This window comes from Harpegnathos saltator, unplaced genomic scaffold (assembly GCF_003227715.2).
Source record: "Harpegnathos saltator strain DR-91 unplaced genomic scaffold, Hsal_v8.6 scaffold485, whole genome shotgun sequence".
Lineage (NCBI taxonomy): Eukaryota > Metazoa > Arthropoda > Insecta > Hymenoptera > Formicidae > Harpegnathos > Harpegnathos saltator.
The window spans coordinates 33,475-59,642 of record NW_020230299.1 but is presented as its reverse complement, the minus strand read 5'-3'; the positions used below and the strand labels follow the sequence as shown (position 1 = coordinate 59,642).

At 34.2% G+C, this 26,168-nt stretch overlaps 6 protein-coding genes across 11 annotated transcripts in view; 5 read left to right on the top strand and 1 right to left on the bottom strand.

The window, feature by feature from the left end:
- The window catches only part of LOC105192310 (uncharacterized), a 56,093-nt gene extending 48,934 nt beyond the window's left edge, over positions 1-7,159 (top strand). For 2 of the 3 annotated variants that reach the window (XM_011156357.3, XM_011156358.3), the window contains exons 11-14: positions 2,224-2,451; positions 2,531-2,728; positions 3,833-3,880; positions 4,335-7,159. In XM_011156357.3, the coding sequence (XP_011154659.2) occupies positions 2,224-2,451; positions 2,531-2,728; positions 3,833-3,880; positions 4,335-5,264 (1,404 nt within the window). In that variant the 3' untranslated portion in view covers positions 5,265-7,159. The remainder of the gene's footprint in view (positions 1-2,223; positions 2,452-2,530; positions 2,729-3,832; positions 3,881-4,334) is intronic. The other variant, XM_025302290.1, reaches the window with a different exon arrangement.
- Positions 5-1,939, top strand: LOC109504705 (TNF receptor-associated factor 2). The gene has a single exon (XM_019845618.2). It carries the CDS (start codon positions 364-366, stop codon positions 1,852-1,854), a length of 1,491 nt encoding a protein of 496 aa, XP_019701177.2. The 5' UTR covers positions 5-363; the 3' UTR covers positions 1,855-1,939.
- Positions 7,160-7,862: 703 nt separating the features above from the next.
- Positions 7,863-10,784, top strand: LOC105192311 (WASH complex subunit 1). Its single transcript, XM_011156360.3, has 4 exons — positions 7,863-8,079; positions 8,327-8,456; positions 8,598-9,159; positions 9,500-10,784. The coding sequence occupies exons 1-4, from the start codon at positions 8,058-8,060 to the stop codon at positions 10,295-10,297; spliced, it is 1,512 nt and encodes a 503-aa protein (XP_011154662.1). The 5' UTR covers positions 7,863-8,057; the 3' UTR covers positions 10,298-10,784.
- A 34-nt stretch (positions 10,785-10,818) lies between these two features.
- Positions 10,819-19,028, bottom strand: colt (carnitine/acylcarnitine carrier protein colt, mitochondrial). 2 transcript variants are annotated; one of them, XM_011156364.3, is made up of 6 exons: positions 18,878-19,028; positions 18,498-18,718; positions 18,002-18,116; positions 17,308-17,622; positions 12,848-13,021; positions 10,819-12,509 (listed from the first exon to the last, which is right to left on the bottom strand). In XM_011156364.3, exons 2-6 carry the CDS (start codon positions 18,591-18,593, stop codon positions 12,322-12,324), a joined length of 888 nt encoding a protein of 295 aa, XP_011154666.1. In that variant the 5' UTR covers positions 18,594-18,718; positions 18,878-19,028; the 3' UTR covers positions 10,819-12,321. The 2 variants fall into 2 exon arrangements, with proteins under 2 accessions (XP_011154666.1, XP_011154665.1); XM_011156363.3 differs by lacking the exon at positions 18,878-19,028 and having other exon boundaries at positions 18,498-18,864.
- On the top strand, positions 13,017-17,106 carry LOC105192314 (carboxypeptidase N subunit 2). The gene is made up of 6 exons (XM_011156362.3): positions 13,017-13,323; positions 13,579-13,716; positions 13,781-13,915; positions 15,277-16,106; positions 16,199-16,748; positions 16,857-17,106. The coding sequence occupies exons 1-6, from the start codon at positions 13,285-13,287 to the stop codon at positions 17,028-17,030; spliced, it is 1,866 nt and encodes a 621-aa protein (XP_011154664.1). The 5' UTR covers positions 13,017-13,284; the 3' UTR covers positions 17,031-17,106.
- Positions 19,029-19,073: 45 nt separating the features above from the next.
- On the top strand, positions 19,074-22,880 carry Pgant7 (N-acetylgalactosaminyltransferase 7). Of its 3 annotated transcripts, XM_025302298.1 has the most exons (12): positions 19,074-19,130; positions 19,303-19,460; positions 19,711-19,884; positions 19,986-20,191; positions 20,283-20,449; positions 20,591-20,798; positions 20,993-21,169; positions 21,257-21,500; positions 21,592-21,813; positions 21,901-21,999; positions 22,145-22,270; positions 22,370-22,510. In XM_025302298.1, the coding sequence occupies exons 3-12, from the start codon at positions 19,729-19,731 to the stop codon at positions 22,508-22,510; spliced, it is 1,746 nt and encodes a 581-aa protein (XP_025158083.1). In that variant the 5' UTR covers positions 19,074-19,130; positions 19,303-19,460; positions 19,711-19,728. The 3 variants fall into 3 exon arrangements, with proteins under 3 accessions (XP_025158083.1, XP_011154663.1, XP_025158084.1); XM_011156361.3 differs by lacking the exon at positions 19,074-19,130 and having other exon boundaries at positions 19,291-19,460; XM_025302299.1 differs by lacking the exons at positions 19,074-19,130; positions 19,303-19,460 and having other exon boundaries at positions 19,729-19,884; positions 22,370-22,880.
- Positions 22,881-26,168: the final 3,288 nt, after the last annotated feature.

The following is a 26,168-nucleotide window of genomic DNA, read 5'->3' as shown; positions in this document are numbered from 1 at the left end:
CGCCTGAATTCTTCATAGTGTACTTAGTCAAAGATAATAAATCTTTTTGATAGATTTATCGTTACTTATCGGCGGATGGATATAAACGAGCAAGTACGGCCCCTTGATTACATGTTACAAATAACCGTGCATACAAATAACCGTATTATTGGTTGGGGATGCGCCGTCGTGAATATCACGATTTAATTTATGCGGTGTAATACAAGTGATACAGATGTGTCGCGTAAATATGTAACGTCGAATGTATGCCTGTAATATTATCTTCCATCTCTGCGCGAGCTCCCCAACTGCTCTTATCAGATATATCGCGTAATCTCTCATTTACCCAGAATTGTTATCGGCCTAAGTTTTTTCACTCGCACCATGCGAGACCACGCAGTATCGCGAGTGCGTTCACGTCGAAACGAAACTCACATGAGTATGGAACGAAATATGAGTAATCACGTTCACACAATAGTGAGCCGTAGCGTGCCTTGCTACTTCTGCAATGAATTTCTGGAAGAGAAGTACTTGTCGGAACATATGACGCACTGCGCGTCCATTTTGGAGGAATGCTCGAACAAGTGCGGCGTTTATGTGCCTCGTAAATACCTGGAAGGTCATCAGAAATCATGCGTCAAAAGAATGTCGAAAAAAATCAACCAAACGAGAGACGCCGAAGACTCGGTGTGGAAAGAGAAAGTATTCTCGATATTAACGCTACTGCGTCTGGCCATCGATCATGGAGAAAAGGAGCGGGTTTACCTGCACGAAGCGTTCTCGAGAAATTTGAACTTGCTGCATTCTCAGCAGGAATCTCTCGCTGCGTTGCAGTCGAGCATCGTAGAGGCAGTCGAGGAGGCTCGTGTCAACAACTCTTTACTGTGTCGGAGATTGGATGATTTGGAGATTATCACTGACAACGCACAGCATCGCACCAGCGTGAGTTTCCGACAAATCTCCGAGCAGCTGAAACTGTTCGGGGGAGAATTGACTGGCGAACGAGGTAAGCACGAGCGTGTGCTGGACGATTGGTTCAAAGAATTGAGAGATCTCAAAACGTTCGTTGCCAAAGAGGGTGTGCGCGTGAGCGACATGTGGCAAGAGCAGACACAGCGTATCAATGATCTAAAGCTCGAATTGGAGATGAGATGCAAGGACTCGAAAGAATTGACGTCCAAGCACGACACCTTGTCGAAAGACATGGATAATCTGCTCGAAGTAGTTCGCAAGCTTTCCGAGGACATGGCCAGACAGAAGTCCGATCTGAAAGGCCTGAAGTTTCAAATAAAGGAGAATCTTAAGTACCTCGAGGAGTTGATCGCGGATAATTCCAGAGCAGAATCTCCGGCGAGTTCGTGTGTCTGCGCGGCGGAAAAGGACGAATGCGGCTCGACAAATGGTCATATTATATGGCGAATCGATGGTTACAGGGAGATGATGAACGAGGCCAAGGAGAACGATCGTGCACTCTACAGTCCAATATTTTTTAATAAGAAATACGGCTACACTCTACGAATTGAGTTATTTCTGAACGGCAAAGGTCAATGGAAAGATCGTCACATCATCGGTTGTCTACGCGTGGAAAGTGGCAAATGGGATCCTCTGCTTGATTGGCCTTGTGTACTCAAAGCCTCCGTAGTCCTTCGCGATCAAGACAATCCTGCGAACGACGTGAAAAAAATCGTAAAAACCATTGGCCGACATAAGGATGATTCAGATGATCCTGATAAGAAATCCGACTTCTATATGTTCATCCCTCATACGACGCTGAGCAGATATCCCGGTTATACGAAGAATAACGCCATGTTTTTCGATATACAAGTGCGGGATGTAAAAGCGAGTGCTTCGATGACGTCATTAGTAGCTCAGTGATTGTACTATCTTTAACGATTAATTTGCCAATGATTAATCTAATGTTAATGATGAAAAGCAATGAATAATAAATGATAATATATAATACGACACACAAATTTGACGATAACAATATATAATAACAAGATCTATTGCGTAAATATACTGGTAATAATTTGTATTAGTTATCAGACTTATTAAATTAATTGTTAATGAGTTTATAATAATAATGCTGAAATGATTCTAATAATAATAGTTGAATCATGCTAATAACATTTTAACTTTTAAATACAACATCCCCTTTCAGTTACAATTCTGATGAAAATATAACTAAATATAAAAAAAAATGTTACGTTTAATCATTATGATGTATTTTTGTGTTGTTTGCAGCTGGGTATTTATGTCGTCTACTATCTTGATTACACTGTCGGTGGTGCATGGTGGATAATTATCCTATATTTAATGCAAGTCGGCGCCGTGTTCGCGGTTCGTGGACGTCCACATACCGGAGAAGCAGTCGTGGCCGAATTATTTCCACCGACAGGACGATGCCTCAGATACTGGGCCGGTCCTCTGTTATCCTTTACGTGGAACGTCATTCTCCCTGTGGCTTTACTGGTAAGTACCCTAGACTTTGATGGTAATCATCAGATTTACATTCAATCACACTCAACGTCATCATGTTACTTTACCGTAGGTCCTCACTATTACAATATTCAAAAGTGGCGGCTTCCGGGACCTCTATTATTATCGTCGTGCGAGCAAAGAATACTGGGCCGTGTGGGCAAGGCAACTCGGCACTGCAATTCAGTTGATACCAATACTAACAGTACCGGCAGTGGGTATCATACAGACGTGTCGATATTTGAACAAAGGACCACCTGATATATTTGACGTAAGTCCACCCCATTGTTTTCACGAAGTTGTAATTCACCATTTCAGCATTTTTTTATTGGAAGTAAATCGATCGTGTATAAAGAAGAAATAACAAAATTAATGTTTAAACAGTAATATTAAAAAACGATTTCGCGAGTAGAAAAAGCACACGAGAAGCAGCGATGCACACATGGTTGATTGTAATTTTATCATAGTGTTTGTATTCAACTCTATATAGACGCATACATATCGACAATCGTTCAACGTGAATAAACGAAAACTGTCATGTGTTTGTTAACAGAGAAACGTACTTATCAAACAAGACCAGGCACGCAGTTTTATCTTGTATCTTCTTTCTGAAAATATTTAGCCATATGTTTTATTTTGCAATCTATTTGCGTCGTAAAGACTATATTAAATGTTTCAAACATTTCCGCCCGATTGTTCTTCCTGCAAAGTTATTTGTGTCAACAGAATCTTATACTACTAACAAAGAAGGTTAGGGAACGCGAAAATTCAAAAAATTCTGAAACTTTGCAAGTAATTCCAGTCTGAGGGGGTGAAACCACCGTTCGGAGAAAAAAACCATTTTCATGTTTAGCGTATATCTTTTAAAATACGAGACATATGCAAAATGACTTACATAAAAGTTATAGTGTATTTCAAGTAGCGTATTTTCTTTGCAACTGTATATTCAGATTTTGCAAAATTGAAAAATTTTTTAAATCCCCTTCCTCCTCATTACTTTAAAAAATGTTAAAGTTGTTCTTAGGGCAAAAATAATGAGTATCGTATATCAAATTCATTCATATATAACAATAGAAACTGGAGGTGATTACATTTTTTAGAGATGGACAATCACATAGAGCTATAGGCGGTGTGCTGTAGGTAGGCGCTTTTGAATTGCGCTGTATGCTGCGTCTTGTTATTGAATTAATATTTTATATCATAATTTTACATTACGGATGAACTACTTTACTTGCACATAAAGTTTCAGAATTTTTTGAATTTCCGCGTTCCCTAACTTTCCTTGCTAGCGATCCACGTGCTATTACACACACATACAAACACACACTACAAATCACTAAGTATCTTTCACGCTTTCTGTTCTTGCCGACGATAGAATGAACAGGTGGAGGTAACAGTAAATCACTGCGAACAATGTAATGGCGTAAGTTCTCGTTAACTTCCTTTGCGTTAATCTCGCATGCGCACAGTACTGATATTTTGCATTACACTAAATAGTTTATCGAGTAGTTGTTATCGCTAGTGTCAGTTGCTATGGAAGCAGATTAGTGCAAAAGGTTTTGTCGTGTCTGTCAAATGAAACTGCGAAAAAAATAATTAGAAAATAATAATTTTTATAAACAGAATATAAAAACAACATCAACTTAGTATTTCTTTAAGTATTCAACGAGAAATTTTCCTGTTTTATTTTTTAATATCCAAGTCGGTAACTTTCTACAAGCCAGAATTTAATGGGGAGACGACAAATCCTTTAGCCCACTTAATAGAAACATTTAAAATATACATGACACGTATAAATATACGTATTTCCAAGAATATCAAAATGTAATGTCCAATGTTGTCACTCTTTTAACCAAGTAATCCGATTTTTATCACAGAGGATTCAGCTGCTCTATCGGCCACCATTGGAGCCAGACGACGCTCGCGACGCGCACACCCAGATCGGCAGCGATACCGGCACCAGCTTACACGGCAACGGGATTTTGCCCGCCGCGACGACGGACATACCCTTCGAGGATCCGCCGCCTAAATATACGCCGCCACCGAGCTACACCACGGCAACCGGCGCAAGAATTGCGAAGATGTTGCGGCAGAGTTTCCGGCGCAGTGTGCGCAGGATCGCGAATGTCCTAGGCGAGAGTAGCGTGACGTCGAGACAGAGACCGGCGTTACAGCCACCGCCTCCGGATTATGCGACCGTATTGGTGGAAATGAACCAGCAAAGTGGTAACGATGGCGGCGGTAGCATACCAACGTCGCACGACATCGCGATCCACATGACCGAGCCGCGACCGGACGTGACCAATACCGGGAATTGCCGTAGCTATCAGAATAGCGATGTGCCGGTCGAATGGCACCGGCCGAACACCATCGACCGTACCACCAGCAGGATCGCTATGGTGGAGAGACGTGCGATCGAGCGCACCCATTCGACGCTCGACCGCGGTCGCAGGTCGTACGTGAACACCACCAGTATGTCCAGTTCGAACCTGACCGCCGCCGACGTGGCGAACTTGCTACGCAGCAGCATTCGCCGGGGCACAGCGCGGACCCAGCAGTCCCTGCGCCGCAGTTTCTGCCATGAGGAGCCGACGGCGGCGGCGTCCGTCGAGAATCTAGTCGAAGCCGCTGCGCCTATCGGCGAAGACTCTTTGGTCCTAACGAAGGACGCGTCTCTAGTCTCTGACGAGCAACAGGTCGACGATCGCCGCAACGATGATGATTGCGGTAATAGCAATGGCGGTGGCGGTGACGGTGACGAGAAAAAGACTGCGGGCGAAATGGAGAGCTCCGTTTCTGTGATATAGTAGATTGGTCGGTATGCGTCCGGTTGCGTCGATATGTCGCGCGCGATATTATCGTTGCCTCTCGCTGCATCTCGATTTTTTCAAACAGCCGACTCGAATTAATCGGCGAGTCGTCCTCTCTTGGATTGCAATGTCTCGTCTCCGTGATGTTATATAACGAAGAGAGAGGGAATAGAAATTTCGTTAACTGGAGTCTCTTTGACTGATCGGATATCGGACGTAACTGGCCGACAGTCTCCAGTGCTTGATACCCCTCGAGATTAAAAAAAAAACACTGACATTTCTTTCCCCGTGCCTGAATAATTATGTACGCCTGTTACTTCGAAGGGTTCTCTTTTTTGTGTTCTTGCGATATTTATATCTTGATACATATATATAAGTATATTAACTTCGTTAACAGTCTAACAGTCTAAAGAAAATAAAAAATAAACTTTCATAAGTAGTCGAATAAGAAGTAATCAAACTTCTGGCCACGATTCTCAGCATTGGTGCATTGGTTTGATGAAGTTAGACGTAACGGAAATAATGAACGGAAATAATGATGATTTCTTAATCAGGACGCATATTCGATGTCGAAAGCAACGAATACAATTCGAATTCTACGACAGGTATCATTTTTATGTCGGACGAATAAAATTCGGAATCGAAATTATAATTTTAAATAATAATGTAAATAGATGTGTGTGCGTGTGTGTCCTTTTTGATAAATCAGCGAAAAAGAGAAGGGGGAAGGCGAGAGAGTGTGAGAGAAAAATTGCTGTTATTAACAAAATATACAGTATTATTTAACGATGGTGTTGCGAAATGTACGACATCATAAAATCTCCTAACATTACTTTTCTTCTAGTGATCACATGGAAGAAGTGACTGAAGGGCGAACTAAACGGTCTAAGAAAGTATTTCGTCAATTTAGCTCTCGTCTTCGGCTAAAAACTTAAGTTAGGTTTCCTAAGTGTGTTCGAGAACATTTAGTTGTAACATGCTTAAAACCAATCCGCACCGATTACCATACTTTTATTGGTGATTCCGCGAACGATATATCTGCGTGTGTGAATAAAATATAGCTTTGTGTACTTGTCCCCTTTGAGATTAGTTTATCCTGTAAATACACATAATACTTTAACAAATTAAGAGGACACACCTAGGCGGCTTAGAAAAGTCAATGTCTTTTAACATATTCGAAAAGTGCGATGTTTCAAAGATAACTTCCTAAAATTAAGGTAAGTATAAGGAAAATAAGAATTGGTTTTTTTATACTATATGACATAATAAAAGAAAGAAATAAACCTGAAAAAACAAATTTCGCTATGAATTGATGTACAAATATTAAATTTTCTAGAAGTAATATAAAATCAACATACTAAACAGCAAAATCATGAAAAATGCAGTATAACAAAAAAATATAAATGTTAAAATTTTAGATATTAATATGTACAAAAATTCAGCTTTATTAAATTTAAGAAATTATTCCTGAAACATTGTACTTCTAAAAAATTTTAAAAGAGGTAGTCTGTTTTATGTGCCCTCATTAAAATACGTCATACAAGTCGATTGCCTCTATTCGCTAAGTATCTCGTTTATTAGTCAATAACGCTCATCTCACTATAATTTGAGTGTGTACAATCCGTCCAATGTATCTATAATATCTCTGTATTTCAATATTGATAGACATTACATTGTCGCAATTATATAGATTGATTTACGTAATACTTTCACGATTAGAAGCGATCGAGCATTCCGTGGGTACTACAATAGAAGAAAATGATGCACATTGTCTGTGTTCGTATAAATCTACCGTGTCTAGCGTAAATATTCAGATAATTCTTTGTAAAATAAATGTAACTGCTATACCTGATATTATGGACCATAATAAAGTTTTTATGTTCTTGTAAACATTTCATTAGCGTCCAATTACTTTTCCAACATTCTTTTAGTGTTCAAAATAACAAATTTTGCAGCCTCAGACAATATTATAGCACCTTAAAGTTCCTAAAACATCTTAAGGGATGCTGTCACGTAAAGCAAGAAATATTATTTTTGTTTGTCAGCATAGGTAATAATTTTCTTATTAATATTTGTTCATATATATATATATATATATATATAGTATTTATTCTATGCTGAGCGGAGGGAGGAGACTAATTGTCTTCTGGCAATAAAATAATTAAGTATCCTGTGCTCGATTTATACCAAAAAATTTTGGATTTCTACCTTGAAGGAAACTGTCTTCCAAGGAAAATTAATTGGAGAATAAAATCAAAGTTAATAAGTTCGGGCAATTCAAGTTTATATATAAACTCCAAAAAACTATCTCTTCGTCTCTCTCTCTCTCTCTTTACTCCTCTCTTTTTCTGCCTCAAAGTTGAAAAATAAATTCTAAAGATAGAAACAAATTCAAATATTCATGTTATCTTCGGTATAGCCATCGTCGGTGGTGCAGCTGAAACAGTCGGTATTGTCATCACTCTTAAATTATCTTCGGGCCTCTCGGAACCCCTTTGCCAGTACGAACATTTACCGTCTAGATTGACAGTCTAGCATTACCTCGTCAGTGATCTAACTGTATACTCTGTTTTGATATCATGTGTCATTGCACATTTCATCAGGGAGTATCATTTTTATGAAATGTCATGTAAAATATCTCCGAAATATATATACAATAGCCAAGTTTTGTACAATACATGTATACATATGTATTTGTAATTTAATTATATCAATTTTCTTAACGTTTCTCAAAAATTTCTGTATTGTCACATTGTGGAATAAATATTTTCGCGATTTTTCGGGACCAAGATGCCAGAACGAATCGAAATTGGTATGTAAATTTTTTGTTTTTGCAATATTATTTACAATGTATAAATTTATACGCTTGCATTATATATATTTATATATTGTAATATAACCTAATAATGAACAGAATAATAGAAATATACCTGAGACAAAATTAAGATATATAAAGTATATTAGACAATACAAAAATAAATATAATAATATACGTAAAAATATATACATGAAAAGTTCAATAAGAATTAGAAGAACAATCAAATGTTCTATATTTTCAGGTATTATACCAAACAATCTGAGACACGAAGAGACAATAGTTCAAATAGCAGAAGCTCTGGATAATTTAGATGATGCAGTTTCATATATATTTGATTGTGTTGATAGAAGGCTTTCAGAAAATACACAAAGGTAAAGAAAATAATCAACTCTTTGGATCTTAACATATTCCTTATATTTATTATGTGGATAATATAATTTAAATATATTATTTGTTTAAATATCTAATGGTAATACATAATGGTAATATATAGTAAAATAAATATATTGCAGATTAAGCAACATTAAAGAAAGAGCTAGAAAATTAGAAGATAGATTGCACTATCTACAAACTAACTTGAATTTGAAAGCAGTAAAAATGTATTCTGCTGCCAAATATCCAGCTAACTATACTTATAAAGAATATCGAGTAACCATACCACCACAGCATAAAAGCTCGACTATCATACCAAGCATTTATAAGTGTTCTGTGCCTATAAAAGATATTCCTGAGTCATATTTATCTTCTAACTGTAAAACAGAAGACGGCCAGTATGCCGCAAATATCAATCTTCAAGAGAAACTACAATTCTACCATGTACGATCGAAGGTCAGCAAAAAGACGAACAATCTCGAGGATGACGAAGAACCATTCCCACCACAATTATCTTCAGTTAGTGCTCTCCTATTGTTCAATAGCATGGACAGTCCGTACGAAAAAACGTCCATGAGATCATCCCGTCAATCTAACGACAAGCAGCAAATTGAGGACGCGCCGGACTCGATTGTACAACCGTGGCTTTCATCGGAAATGGACTCGTCTTCTAACTATCTGTACACCCCAACTCTTGGAGAGGTGAGAATTTTCATATAATACACCTTGATAAGTATAAATCATATTTTAATGACATATAGTCTATATTAATTATAAATTCTTTCTGTTTCTTTTTTCTCTATGTTAAATTTATATATATCATGGAGAGAATGAAACGTTTAGTAATTGACATTCTACCAATTCTCGATATTCTTATATTTTATCAAATATTAAAGGATATGAGAAATTATTATTTATTTTTTCTTAATCTTCATTTACTTTAATATCTGATAAAATCTGCATAGGAGTGCCGGAAACTGGCAGAATCTATTGTATGTTTTATCTTGAAATTTATTCTCAAGGAAATTTTTACATGTTTCAGGTTCCTCAAATAAATGTACCGCTGACACTTCCAGACCTACCAGGCATTGTAGACGATGAAAAATTTGTGCTCGATCTTAACTCGCAAAGTCCTATTGCACCATCTTCCGCGGTCACGACACCCACCGTACGTTTGGACTTACCAACGCCAAATAGTGACGAGAGGGACTCTCAATTGAAAATTGAGGATAACGCACCGTGTTTACCCGTTTTGACTGAAAACGTGCCTGCCGCGACGGCTATGTCGTCGCGGGAATCTGCGCCACCACCACCGCCTCCTGCACTCGTCGCGAATGCAAATAGTACTGCAAGTAATAGCAAAAGTAATTACCAGCAAATTATGGCACCTCCGCCGCCTCCACCGCCACCACCGCCGCCACCTCCACCGCCACCAGCAGCGGAATCGTCTGTGCCCCTATCAAATGATAACCCGGGAAAGAAAGAGAAAACCGTGAATCGTCCACCTGCGAGGAATATCACAGATGATCGTTCCAATTTGATGGCAGCGATACGAGACGCTGGCGGAATAGGCAGAGCGAAGTTAAGGCCCACTGTACCAGACGAAAAGAAGCGCGATCGATGGTCTTCGGCCTCTGTCGGAGGAGATCTGATGGCAGACTTACATGCGAAATTAGCATTGAGACGCAAAGGTATCGCCGGCTCTACAGTTGGTGCTTTAGAAAGAATGTCAAGTCTAATACCGCCTCCGCCAAAGCCAAACGAGGCATCCGCGTCGGATAGAAACTCCGCCACCAGTGAATATGACTCTCAACCCGACACAGACGATTGGGAAGAGTGATTGTTGCTGCTGCGATGATTGATCAAGTGACGTACCGATAAAGAGTTATTGTAAGAATTGTCGAGAAAAACGTACTATATTCGACGGCTTAAAACGTCAGTATTCATATTCGCGTACGTGGAGATTCAGGGAAACTCCTATACAATTCAGGTTCGATGAAATGAGAGGACGATAGTATCATCAAAATATATAGAGAGATCTGTAGGTATATGTAATCTATTTTTATTCAGCAAAAAATATAATTGTAAATTTCATGCTATGTTTGTCTGCTGATTTATATTTTTTTCATATATAAAAACATTACATATACAAATCACGAAACGTATGATTCATGATTTTCTTAAATATTATTATAAATATATTTATCTGATTGTACATTGATTTTTCCGTACAATTGTAATTATCCCACACATTATGTACGGGCAGAATGATACTATGTACAATTATTTTCACGGATGTATATATTATGTAATTTAAGCGAGATTTGTTAGAAAAATAAGTAAAAAATAAAAATATATTTTTGTGCAACACATTTTTTTATTTTGCGCAAGTAAATCATTAACCATATCATTCAAATAATCGACGAGTAATCGGTCATACAGAGAATAGCTTCAGAAAATAAATTTCCATGACCGATTATATGCTAATTCTTTAAACAATTCCTAACTAATTTCAAACTATGTATATTCCTAACGGTTTCCTAAAAAAGTTTAATATTGTTTAATTACTAACAAATACCATTATCATTTTTATTTGTTGTATATATGTATATGTATATATATATCCTTCAACTTCAGCAGTCTTGTGCATAAAGTGTATAACTAGTTCCTCCATTATGGCTCTGATTATATATTTCTTTGAATACGCAATATGATATATAATATATGAATATTGAATAAATGTGGTTTTATATTCAAACTATATAACACATGTTCATTCAATATAAAAATTTATATATATACATACATACACATACACATAATATATATATGCATATACCCAGATAGCCAAACCTGTGCGAGCTGATTTCGAGCAAAGCCTGCTATCATAGTTTCATGGCAAATAGGCAACAAATTTAACGCAGAATCTGTTATATCAAATTATACCACCAATCTGCGGTCAAATATGCGCCAGATCCTGCTGTCGGATATTTGACGGCAGATTTGTAGCAAAAACCGCGCAAGACTTGCAGTAATTTGACGGCAGATTGGCGGCAGAAACCGAGCAAATTCTGCGCGTAGTTTGGCAGCAGGACCTGCGCGGTTTCTGCCGACAATCTGCTCGCACGGCCTGCACGCAGGTCCTGTCAACAAAACACGAGCCTAATGAGGACACTGATAGCTATGGTTTTGATGTGGGGATCTGATCGAAAATGGCGTCAATTTGCACGCATTCTGCTAGCATTTTGCTTACTGGGTACATATCCTATAATTGTGGAATATAATCTTTGTGATATCATTTAGGAATATTATTATCACATTCTAACATGATATGTTTATGAAGGAAATTTGGTGTGTGTGTATATATATATATATATGTGTGTGTGTGTGTGTGTGTGTGTGTGTGTTTGAAACTATAAAGTATTCGGTAAAAACGAATATATTTATTTATTATGGGTACTTTATCTATTCCCTGATAATATACTTTCATTTGTTTGTCTGGTAAACAGTTTAATGTCGATAGTCGTACGAATTGCAAAAGTCCCATATTCAAATATAAATTTTTTTTCAAACATACATTTCACAACATATTTTAACATGATGTGATTAATTTCTCTTCTGAATTTTGTAATATCTTGCGAGTTCCCTAATATCATACATCGACCTTTTGAGCTGCATTGTCATTTTAAAGCAGAAACAAATTCTGTTGATTTGCTTTTGTCATGATAATGAATTAATTCTTTCTGCATTTGTATTCATAGAATACAAATGACAAAATAGCATAGACGACGGACATAGCAAAACAACTTTTCTACTCATTCATCCTGTTGTACCATGCCAGATTTCTATACATACATATATTAGTTATAAACTTGGTACGATCCAGTTCAAAAATTTCATTGCAATTTCGAAGCCCATGAAACAAGATGCATTTGCCGGGAAAGCTCGTAGCATTACCGGTACGACACCTTTATAAAGGGCTGTAGGTCCTTCGTTTTTCATCAACTTAACAAATACTTCACGTATTCCTTTTTTATATGTGCCTTCTGGTGCTGTAATATACAATATTTGCTAAAACTATAGATCTTATTTAGCCACCTATAATTACTTGCACTATGGTGTGAATGTTTATAAGTTTGTAACTTCAAAAATAATACGAAATCATCAAAAATAATCAGAAATGATAGAATTTTTAAATCGAGCTACTTGTATACTATTCTTAAAGATATAAACTAGAAATTTAAGAGAAAAAGAAAGATCCGAATTTCTTCCAAGGTGGCCTCACTCCCTTAATCAATAACGGTTTCGCTAGGCTCAATTGCATAAAATATTAAAGAAGATCGCGAAAAGCTTTCTTTCTTCTTGCTGTTATGCTAAAATATATACATACCAGTTTGCAGGCGACTTTTTAGGATATCAGGTGGCATTCCCACCAACCAATTCGCAATTCCTGCAAAACCGCCAGCTGCTATGGTAGCCAGTAAACTAAGCTTGCCTCCCTCAGGAGTGAATTGTTCTTTCAGATATTCATATGTCATGAAGTACATACCACTGGCTGGAATATCTAAAAGTATTCGAGATGATGGTAATTTAGTAATCGCTCAAATATTCTTACGCAGACCGAGGTTGACACATAAACATTATGTACAATTAATAATAGCGAGTAGAGCGTGTGGGCTGACAGATAGAAGGCATCCTGTTTGATAAGAAGCATCAAGGCATATAGATAACAGTTAACAAAATCCAGTTTCCTTCGGGCCAGCGTGCTGTTACTGGCCTCAAGTAGCGTGCTCTGTTTCAAAATCATAATTGAAATAGTGATACAACATGACGCTTGTTCTCTTATTTCTGGTGGTTTGGTTTTTGGTACATTTTAATATTTTATTTCACTCATATACTATTAATTAGCCGATTGCATTTTCTTTGCAATCATTGCATGCCAATATATATTCGATGGATACCAATATAATTATTAAACTAGATCACACATAAGACGAAAGACAATTAAGATCCAAGTAAAACTAATCTGAAAAAATAATCGTTAATTAATTGCAAAAAGCAAACTTAAAACGTGTATGTATTTCGTTACAATAAAATTAATCAAAATTGCGTTATGTTCAGGATCAGTGTAAAGGACAAATTATCAGTATCGGTGATATGTGGGAGATGAATTGCCCGAAAGAATGTACTTGCGAGATTCAAAAGTTTTCTGATCTGCCTCTACATCAATGGACTGATACTTATAGAGATAAGGATCAGGTATGAAGAAATAAATTATTATTCTATACTCGCTTTCATAATTAATCGTGTTTTCATTAAACAGGATACGTCCTTCGATCATGACGACTTTAACATAAATGATGACCATCTCATGGCTCATGAGTTGCTAAAAGTTGCCACGTGTGTAATTGTCGAAAATCCTGAAGAACTTTTGGATAGGCTTCCTTTGGATATACAGGTCATATATGAAGCACACATAAATCCTTGTGTTTACTTTTATGTTTATATATGTATGGTGTGTACATATATAAACATAAAAATATGACTTAAATAAATGTAGATCGAGACTAGTGAGCTGGCAAACTGGCTCCTCCATTCTACATTATCTTTTCACATAATATTGTTCTTTAAATCTTTTTAATCTTCGCTTTTAAATCGAGAAATATACAAAATTAAAGCTGTGTCAACCCTTATCCGCATTGTCATTAGCTAAAATACAGATAATAATTGATGATGCGGAACAGATGGAAGCAAAATCGTAATTGAAAGTTCAGTAATCTCTAAATTAAATAATTAATATTTACGAAATTAAAAGAATGCTAGTTCCCTCATTCAATGAATCCTTTTGTTGTTACAGGAAGATATACGTGTTAAGAAGTTAAACTTCCGAGAATAGTTTGTGCTATTGTTATTAAACGCTTCCAAAATAATATATATATATATGTTATTATATATGTATATACAGGGTGTCCCATTTTATTTTTGACAGTCAAATATCTCGAAAAATATGGAAGATATGGAAAAATATTTCAGACAAAAGTTGTATAGTTTCAAGGGGGACATAAAATAGAGCTATATCAGTTTGTTTACAGATGGCGCCACTTTTAAAATATCCACTGATCATTACTTTTCTTAAATGGAAACCCGAATTTTTTATTATGTCATCCTTTTCTATCAATTAATTTGAACAATACTTGGTCTCAAAAATATATTGTTACAATAGCGCCTTGACTTTTGTTAATTTGATGATTTTGAAATTTCTAAAAGTCGGTAAGTTAACAAAAGTTAGGGCATTATTGTAACAATATTCTTGAGACTATTCTTGAGACCAAATAGAATAAAAAAGTCTAATACCATTTTTCTTCCGATAAACAGTCAGCGAGATATCGTAAGTTAAATATTGAAAAAGTTACCAAGTTTTCATGAAATATCTCAAAAAATATTAGGTAAATAAAAAAATGTTTCAGACAAAAGTTGATCAAATTGATAGAAAAAGATGGTATAATAAAAAATTGGGATTTCCGTTTAAGAAAAATAATGATTAGTGAATATTTCGAAAAAATTTGGCGCCATCTGTAAACAAACTGTTATAGTTATTTTATGTCCCCCTTGAAACCATACAACTTTTGTCTGAAACATTTTTCCATATCTTCCATATTTTTCGAGATATTTGACTGTTAAAAATAAAATGGGACACCCTGTATATATGATTTGTACTTATTTTGGTCTCTCTAAAATGAACAAATTTCCGATTTATTTATTTACTTTCTTTATCTAGAATACTCTAATTTCTCTAGTTATTTCTTCAATTTTTTTTAGGTTCTTACGTTACTCGAATCCGGTAACGGAGATATTGATATTCCTCTGAGAGTTACAACGTTTCAACACTTCACGGAATTAATATCGTTGGATATTCAAGGAATAGATTATAGTGATCCATCAATAAAAGAGGCGAACAATTATACAAAGAAAGAAGGCGGGATTCGTCTGTTGCCCGATACCATGTTCCCTCTTGGGTTGACTTTGCTTTATTTGAATTTAGAACGCGTTAAATTGACGAGTTTGGATATGTCCAATAAAAATAAGGCGAATTTAGTGATCAAGCCGGTGAATTCGCATAAAATCGAGACGGTTAATGACGATCGAGCACCCGCAAGCAATATCAGCCAACACAAAGGGCACAGGCTCATATTTCTAAGTCAGCAAAATAGCAGCGAGAATGATGACAAAGAAATATTGCCCTATGATCTCTACAAGCAAGAATTGGAAGGCTACAGAGAAAATGTCGAACTGTTTGCCGCGCTGGGCATACTGACACACTTGAGAGTGTATGATTGCGCTCTCGAAGATATATCATGGCAATTATTCGACGGTCTCAATAGCTTGCTTTATCTGTCGTTGGAGAAAAACAATCTGAAATTCATTCCGGAATTCTGTTTTTACGGCACGCCGAATCTGAGATCACTGTCACTGGCGGGTAACGAATTACTAACATTGAAGAGTGTCGATTTAGCAGGATTACTGATGCTGGAGCATCTGGACCTGAGGCAAAATAATTTAACTTTTCTGTCGGAGTTGTCGTTTCCACCGTTCCCGGCACTTTTAACTGCCGATTTTACAGATAACCCTATAGATTCCGTTTTCCCAAGGTGATGAATATTTTTGCACATAACATCTGTGATGAAATACACCCGAAGAGGTTCGTACATATATTAATTATTAACAAAGATATATGTTTCAGTACTTTCGAGATTATGAACACGACGATAAAATTGTACCTCGGAGGCATAGTGTCGAGACTGAAGCTGCAAAAGAACTCGTTATTAGGTCTACGTCGAGCTGAAATATTGCATTTGTATAATTTAGAAATACTCGTTCTGGAACGCTTTATCTTGAATGGCTTGCCAGCGCTAACGCATCTCAAGATGCGAGGAAGCGTCACAAGTATCGATTTCGACGCATTTGTTGATCTTACAAATCTGTTGGATCTAGATTTGAGTCAATGTTCTATCCAAAGAATTTCTATGGATGCGTTTTACGGTTTAGAGAAAGTCAGAAGAATCAACTTGTCGGATAACAATCTGAAGTTTATACCACCAGGTTTATTTGCTGTACAACAACAGAAGGAACTGCGGGAGATTATACTCACGAAAAACAAATTGACATCATTACCTTTCGATTTCTTTAGAAACCTGAGGCTACCGAATAAACAAATGCAAGTGCAAAACATAAGATTGGACGGCAATCCTTGGGATTGCACGTGTATGATGGTCAATTGGAATCCACAATTGGTAACTAATATTTCATCTAATTTCTCTGTTTACTTCTATTATTTATAGATAATATCAATAATACTTCGTATCAACAGATAATATTATTAACAATTTTACGCAACATAGGTCAACAGAAATAAGGAAACGGCCCCTCGATGTTTAACGCCAAAACGATTGGAAAATTGGGGAGTTTTTTATGCATTACGTAAGGGTGGTTTACAATGTGGAAATTTGAAGAAGCGATACTTTCGAAAGTCTCTGAAAACAAGAAATTCTGAAGAGGATAACAATATCAGTTAGCTAATTTTCCTTCAAATTGCACATATATGTCAACAAACACATAGAATCGAGAAATATATTGAAAATTTTTATAGAATGACAATTTCTATAGAAATGTATTTTATATATAATTCCTTCTAGGTAAGTAAAACTGTATATGTAGTAAATTTGTATAAAAGTTGTCTGAACTTTTTCTAAAGCATTATACAATTATTTGATAAATATTAACATTATATATCCATATAAATATGATAACACAGATATGATAAACAGTAAGATTACAAAATTATAGACATACCTCTTAATAATGTAGCACAGGTGCCTTTGTATATACTTCTAATACCTCCTTCTCGATATAATTGCTTTGTACAATCTAAAGGTCCGCTATACTTTGGTTTAGCATCTGCATGCTGTATTTGTAATAGACACTTAATACGTTCTCCAGGTGCCATTATAATTGTGGTAAATATTCCACTAAAAGCACCAGCACAAAATAATTGTGTTGTTGTAAGCTTTTCATCCGGAGTACTCTGTTGTAGTTTTTTTCCAACACCATATCCAAAGAAACTTATCGCAAATATCGGCGCAACACCACATAATGGTGCAGCCATACCTGAACAAAAAAGTTATACATTCTAAGTATTATCATAAAAAAATAACTATCATTAATAGATTTTCCTTGTAAAATAAAAGTTTCTATGTTATGAACATAAATTTGTAAGCATATAAATGTAAAAATTTTATTGTTGTTGGTATTTGTTAAAATTTAACAGTTATATGATGTTTGTCCACATATACTGTCTATTGACATCATCCATTACATAATATGAAAAAGCTTATAAGTACTGAAAAATTTATTATCTGACTTGGTTTTGTAAAAGCTCATAAAAATATTGTTTATTTAATAGTACCTTTATATTTAATGTTAATATTGTAAGTTTAATATACAAAAAATTTTATATACAATATTTAATATATACAAATATAAATACCTTTGTATAAGCCACGTATTCCTTCTTTAGAGATAGTTTTTTTAGCACAATCCCATGTACCAGAATACAAAGGTAACTCATTAGGTTTTGGCACAGGCATAGTTTGAAGACGTACCTGTATAAAATAATCTCCTTTATTCAACAAGTAATATATAATTTAATCAGTAAAAAATATTAAGTAATATTATTAAATACAGATTATTTCTAATTAAACAACAATTTTAAACAACTTGAACAATATAATTTCTTGCTATATATAATTCTTATTAACCACTTCCGATTTTTTGTGAATTAAATTAATGTTGTAAAAAATATTGTTTTTATTAAAAATAAAACCTAGAATATAATTTTTTACACAGCTTTTTACAAATAAAAGCAGATTGTATTATTTAAATTAATTTTAAATAAAATTAAGGAAAGTAGGGACATGCAAGATTAGTTCAGTATGACTTAACAAGCTCAACAAGATAAATAAACTATTTAAATGTAACCTTACTTTAATAGTGTCCAAAGGATGACCTGCTAATACGGTACATACTCCACCAAATCCACCACTTAAAAAATATTTAATCGGGCTTACGGTGTCCGACATGATGTTGTTGTTTAGAAGTCTTTAGTGATACTGAAGAGATATTATTCACGATTGGACCTTTGATTTAGTAAGCCGGGGTCAAAGTACACAATCAGTAAGTCCTTTATATAGCGTGATCATAAATCCTATTAATCACACATAACAATTGTTTACAATATTTTACGTGATATTTATTTTCTAACACATGTCCTTCTTTATATTGTAATGACATTTTATTCTGATATAAACGAAAGAAGTTATTAAATAAGTATATATGTACGAAATGCAGGAATTATTATACAAACCAGATGGAGGAACAAGAAAGAACATAAAACGATTTTCCATGACGCTGCCGTACGAAGCGCCGCTGTTAGAACTACGTAGCTGATGCCTACGAATTTTCTTGGTAACACACGATGTCATTGATGAGATACTATCAAAAATAGTCAATGGATAAATTTTCATAGTCTTCGGAAAAGCCTCAACAAACTTTAGGAAATCGAAGAGCGTTGGTATTATCGAACATTTTATTCAACTGCAGACTATCTTTAATGGCTGGTAATTAAAAGCAACAAATGGATATGAGGTGTTCTATGATTACGTTCCGATATTCACTGTCAGTAGTGAAAATCTATAGTTCATGCCACGTATACTATAGTTTTCCAGTACTGCCAGGGAATACCTCAGAACGCAGTTTATGAATGTAGCATCTCTAGTCATATATTTTCAGTATATGACAGCTGGCGACACGTTGGCTTTTATGCAAATGTATAGTTTTGATACTATGAATATGTTTGCTCACATATAATTATTAATGTTCGATACGTTGACATATTTCTACCATTGAGCCGGCTTCGCGTTACCTCGACTTATTTCTTTCAACGAAAGGTACCGAATACTTCATTTATTTATCTTTCGCTATTGTTAGCTAAAAATGGGACAACTTGGTTCCGTGTTAACAAGATACACAATGGAACGATTTAAATTACGATTATAAATTACGTAATTAAATTATAAAACGTTTTCAAAATAGAAAGTTTTATTGCTAGAGATATTTTCGAGTGATCTTGCATAATAATCTCAAAAATCGAGATGACATTCTTTATAGGCTATTATCTTAAGCCTGTTCAAATTTTAGGTATATAATCAGCAAAAGATGAGGATTGTACAGTTCAGAAGAAACCGTCTATTCCACGTACTAATTGGTAGCATAGTTGTACTACTAGTTTTATATATTCTTTTTGACTTTTCCTCAGACAATCATATAAACAACATAAAAGAATACTGGGCACAAGGTCTTAGTAAGAAACAGGTAAAATATAGTCTGATTGTTGATTGTTTTGATTATTTTGTCAAATAAAATTTCTTATATTCTTAACATTTATTTCAACTTGCAATTTGTTTTACATATAGGCTACAGTTTTTGTAGAAGGTTTAGGAAATTTTGAACCACGTGATACATCATTTAAAGCTGGTCCTGGAGAGGGAGGTAAACCACATATTTTAAGGGAAGATCAGCAAAATGATGTTCAACAATCTGAATCTGATTATGGTATGAACATGGTATGTTCTGATGAAATTTCAATGTCTAGATCAATACCTGACACTAGGCCAGCAGAGTAAGTTCTTTCTATTATGACTGATTGTCAATCTCTTATGACAGTATGAATCCCTGGCCTATAATTTAATCTTTATTCTTTTGTGATGCAGATGTAAACATTGGAACTATCCAGAGGAATTACCGCGTACTAGTGTTATTATAGTATTTCACAATGAAGGTTGGTCTGTTTTACTGCGAACTATTCATAGTGTCATAAATCGTACTCCTTCAAAGTTCTTGGAAGAAGTTCTTCTTGTTGATGATTTCTCCGATAAAGGTATGCTCAGAAAATATAATAATTAAACAATTCTTTGATCTATTATTCTGCCTCAATTGTCTGTGCCACAATTTACTTGAAATGTAAATTTTTACTTAAAATTTTATTAACATAAATTATATATTATAATTTTTTTCATAGAAAATTTAAAAGATGACTTAGATTCTTATATTGAGCAATGGGGAGGTAAAGTTAGATTATTAAGAAACTATGAGAGACAAGGCTTGATACGAACACGTTCTCGAGGAGCACGTGAGGCCAAGGGTGAAGTAATAGTATTTTTAGATGCCCATTGTGAAGTCAATGTGAATTGGTTACCTCCACTTTTAGCACCAATTGCTGAAAATAGGTAATATAATTCAACATTATCTTATATCTTATATCAACAGAGAGAAACTTGATGTATCATATTTTATTATATTGATATATAAGAATTTGAGTACGATTAAGTGTAGAATACAATGATAAAATCTTTAATTCTTTTCTGAAGCAAATAAAGTAAATAAGCAGAGCTTCTTTATCTAACTATATTGTTCTTTTCAGAAATGTAATGACAGTTCCTGTGATAGATGGCATTGATCATAAGACTTTTGAATATCGTCCTGTATATCAAGAAGGACATTTATACAGAGGAATTTTTGAGTGGGGCATGTTGTACAAAGAGAATGAATTACCTAGGCGTGAAGCGAAAACACGCTCGCACGATAGCATGCCATACAAGTACGATTTTTGTTTCGAATTTTGTACAATCTTACTATTCAGCCTGATTCTTCTGATTCAATATTGTCTCATTTATCACATTGATAGGTCACCTACACACGCCGGTGGCTTGTTCGCGATAAATCGACAATACTTTTTATCTCTGGGTGGATACGACGAAGGATTGCTTGTCTGGGGTGGCGAAAATTTCGAACTGTCATTCAAAATATGGCAATGCGGCGGTACTATTCTGTGGGTGCCTTGCTCGCATGTTGGTCACGTTTATCGAGGTTTCATGCCTTATACATTTGGTAAACTCGCTCAAAAGAAGAAAGGACCATTGATAACTATCGTAAGTATAACGTATTATATTTACAAATAGATATATATATATACACAAAATTATTAAGCTAGATATAATTGCGCAGTAAACTCTCTTACAGAATTACAAACGAGTTATAGAAACATGGTTCGACGAGAAGCACAAAGAATTCTTTTATACCAGAGAACCTTTGGCTCGATTTCTTGATCATGGCGATATATCCGAGCAGTTAATGTTCAAAGAACGAAGAAAATGTAAGAGCTTCCAATGGTACATGGATAATGTAGCATATGATGTTCTAGACAAATTTCCAGAATTGCCACCAAATATTCACTGGGGAGAGGTAAATATGATTAATTAAATGAATTGATGTCTCCCCTTAAGTTTTGTTAACTAATTTATTTTTACTATATTAAATATTTATATTCAGTTGCAAAATGTGGCAACTAAATCGTGTTTGGACACTATGGGCCATGCACCACCAAGTCTTATGGCTACTTCCCACTGTCATGGTTTTGGAAACAATCAGGTAATTCGCGAATACTTATATTTTGTGTTATATTACATTTAGAATATATTATATTTATATATTTAGAATAATTTCATATCTACGTCACATTATATATTATATTTAATTCCATATTAATAATTTAATTTCACATTTTTATGATTAGCTTATGAGACTGAATGCAAAGGGTCAATTAGGAGTTGGTGAAAGATGTGTTGAAGCAGATGGTCAAGGTGTAAAGTATGCATTTTGTCGTTTAGGAACTGCGGATGGCCCGTGGCAGTATGACGAAGTGAGCTTTTATTCTTTTACAATAGAGTTTTCAAACGATTATATTAATTATATTTTATACAAATATTATATTAATATATATTATTTATCGTGTTTGCAGAAAACAAAAACTCTCTTACACAGAGTACACAAGAAGTGTATGGCACTTCATCCTCAAACTCAACAATTATCTTTGATGCCATGTGACATCAACAATTCCTATCAGCAGTGGATCTTCCGTCAAGTACATCCACAATGGTAACGTGGAAAAGAAATTCAAACATCTTGAAACTTGTAAATTATTTGATTGTTGAACTTTGTAAATTATTACTTTTCAATTTATAAATTATTTGATAAATTGTGCACAAATTTGCAAAAAGTGTAAAATTTCTTTTTAATAATGTGCAAGTTGATTTTGTATATGAGTGCACATATGTACACAGGATATAATATGAAATGTATCCACTTCAGAGATGGATTTAAAAAAGTCAAAAAGTTTATATAATTTTATGTCTGATTTTGTTCCTGAGCTATGTTTCACTAATTCATTTAACATATTGAGTTAATATATTTAATACTGTTTGACTGTTTGCAATAAATATTGACTTTGTTGGTTATAGTCTAAATAACTTTTGATAATGTTTTATATAAATCATTTAAATATAATGTATTATTTTTAAGTTTCATTTGAGCTACAGTCTGTATTTAGTTCACATATACTGAAGTAATAAACATTTGGATTGTGACCTGAAAACTTGTTTGGAGGTACAAGATCTTTCTCTTTGAACAATATTTTTCAAAAATAAACCAATTTATGCTGGTAACTAAAAAATATAATAAAAAAGGTTAATAGTTGTTAGAGAGTTATAAATCTTTTCCATCTTCTTTAGACTTTGAATCTATCTTTGCAGTGGGTCTCATATGTTATAAAATATCCTGTTCACACGTTTTTTAATGGATATATATACAAATATCCATCAAAAAATATTACATTATGGATAAATGTCTATATCATGCTGACGTATACATTGAACAATAATGTCCAAGAGTAAAACAGGTTTGTTTAAGATGTACAGTTGCCACTTTAGAATACTTAAATTATATTATATATAATCCGCGGCAGAATTCTTTATTTATATCTTTTTCTATTTTATATAATATGTAACAGAAAAGATAAAAAATTCATACATGTGTATAAGTGTATACATATGCTTGCAAAAAATGTAATAATTAAAAATAATATTTCATTATGATTAAAATCTTGCCTTGAATTTTGTCGCAAATTATAAGTTATTTAAAATAGACTTAAAAAGAGAACACACATTTATATTAGAAAATACGAAATTAATTTCTTAATTTAATTTTTGAGAAGCATTTTCTTTCCCTCTTCAACTTTTCTTTTTTTACTGATTTTAACCATTTATTAAAATTATGTATGTATGTGTGTATATATACCAGGTATGTCGGTAATTACTTTCCGGTTTTTGTAACAGATGTCACTAGCCATAAGTATACAATGTTATGATTTAATACATATGTCATTTTATTCTACTGACATTAACCTCAAAACTACACAAGTTACGTTCCGCCAAAATAACAGCGTTATAGATTAATAATTTTTTGAAAATGTCGAGTTTTATGCCTGAAAACGTGCATTTGCGGCACGCATTACTTTTCTTGTTTAATCAAAAGAAAAAAGCCGCTGAAAGTCATCGTTTGCTGGTAGAGACTTACGGTGAGCATGCTCCAACCATAAGAACATGTGAAACGTGGTTTCGACAATTCAAATGTGGTGATTTCAACGTTCAAGACAAAAAACGTCCTGGTAGGCCGAAAACGTTTGAAGATGCGGAATTGCAGGAGTTATTGGATGAAGACCCAACACAAACTCAAAAACAATTAGCAGAAAAGTTGAATGTGAGCCGAGTAGCAATTTGTGAACGATTACAAGCGATGGGAAAGATCCAAAAGATGGGAAGATGGGTGCCACATGAATTGAATGACAGGCAATTGGAAAATCGAAAAATCGTCAGTGAAATGCTGCTTCAAAGGTATGAAAGGAAGTCATTTCTGCATCGAATAGTAACGGGTGATGAAAAATGGATTTATTTCGAAAATCCCAAGCAAAAAAAATCATGGTTATCACCTGGCGAAGGCGGCCCATCGACTGCAAGGCCAAATCGCTTTGGTCGCAAGACCATGCTCTGTGTCTGGTGGGACCAGGTTGGTGTCGTATATTATGAACTGTTGAAACCTGGAGAAACAGTTAATACTGATCGCTACCAACAACAAATGATCAATTTGAACTGTGCATTGATCGAAAAACGTCCACAATACGCTCAAAGATATGATAAGGTGATTTTGCAGCATAACAACGCGCCGTCTCATACAGCAAAAGCAGTCAAAGAAGTGTTGAAATCACTTGGATGGGAAGTTTTATCGCACCCGCCGTACTCTCCAGACCTGGCTCCATCCGACTACCACCTTTTCGCATCGATGGGGCACGTGCTTGCAGAGCAGTACTTCGCCGATTTCGAAGAAGTTAAAAAATGGCTCGATGAATGGTTTAGTTCAAAGGAGAAACAGTTCTTTTGGAATGGCATCCATAAATTGCCTGAGAGATGGGCAAAATGTATAGAATCAAATGGCCAATACTTTGAATAAATAAATTTTAACTATCCATTGTAAATAACGTGTTTTCTTTAGCGAAAAAACCGGAAAGGAATTACCGACACACCTGGTATATATAATTTAATTGCGATTATATATATATATATTAATTAAAATTAAAAAAAAATATATATATATAAATAAAATATATATATATAAAATATATAAAAAAAATATATATATACACATATATGATTATTATAATGAAATATTATCTATCTTATTTTAAAAAGTGATATGTGCACCCTTTGCTACTGCCATTTCTTTCTATGATATTTCTATGATTATGATGTTGATCGCATTTTAAATTTTAATTTTATTAAATTTGTTAAAACACAAAATATACATTTTTTCATTAATCCAACGATTGCTTAAATTTGAGAAAAAGAAATTTGAAGAAAACAAAATATATTATGATATTTTCACATTTTACTGCCGAGAAGGTTTTTGGAATTACAATGTAATATATATTCACATTGTGTAAAAAATATATATCTATATATATATATTTTTTCGAGTGAATTGAGTGATTGTAATTTTATGTAGAGCGAATTTTTATGAGATTTTGTGAGATAATTGCAAACATTTATAAATTTGTAAATAAGATACATATACATTCCAGATAAATGAAGTACTAATTGATTAAATTTTCCATTACGATTGATAAAAATTTAAGACGTATAAAATTTTAATATTTTTGATTGACAGTCAAATATAAGATTAACCTTACAAATTATGAAATAATTATTAAACATTGTTAACATGAACATAAATATTATATCTTTTCTTCTATGATAAACATTTTACTTATACAAATTTTTTTTTATAAAAAGTTAAGTAAATATTCTGTATAATTGAAATTGCTGCTATACATAAAATTTTATATTTTAATGTATGCTTTAGTTGATCATAAATAATCTTTTATATTTTTGCAATTATACTGGGACTTCCACTATTTTGGAATATATTTTTCGACTTCGCGTATTTTTAAGAAAATGCTGCTCGTATTTATTTGATGGAAAAAGCTACGATTTTTCATCATATGAGAAACTAAATACGATCTGTTAGAAGTTCAGACTAACATGTCCCAGTGTATAAAATTTTAAGGTCCTAGTATATTTATCTTCTATAAATGTGCTTAATATTCAACGACTCTTATTACAATCAAATATAGTTACTAAACAATTAATAGATATAATCGTGCTAATTAAAAAAAATAAACAATACTCACAAATAGAAGTAAATATCTA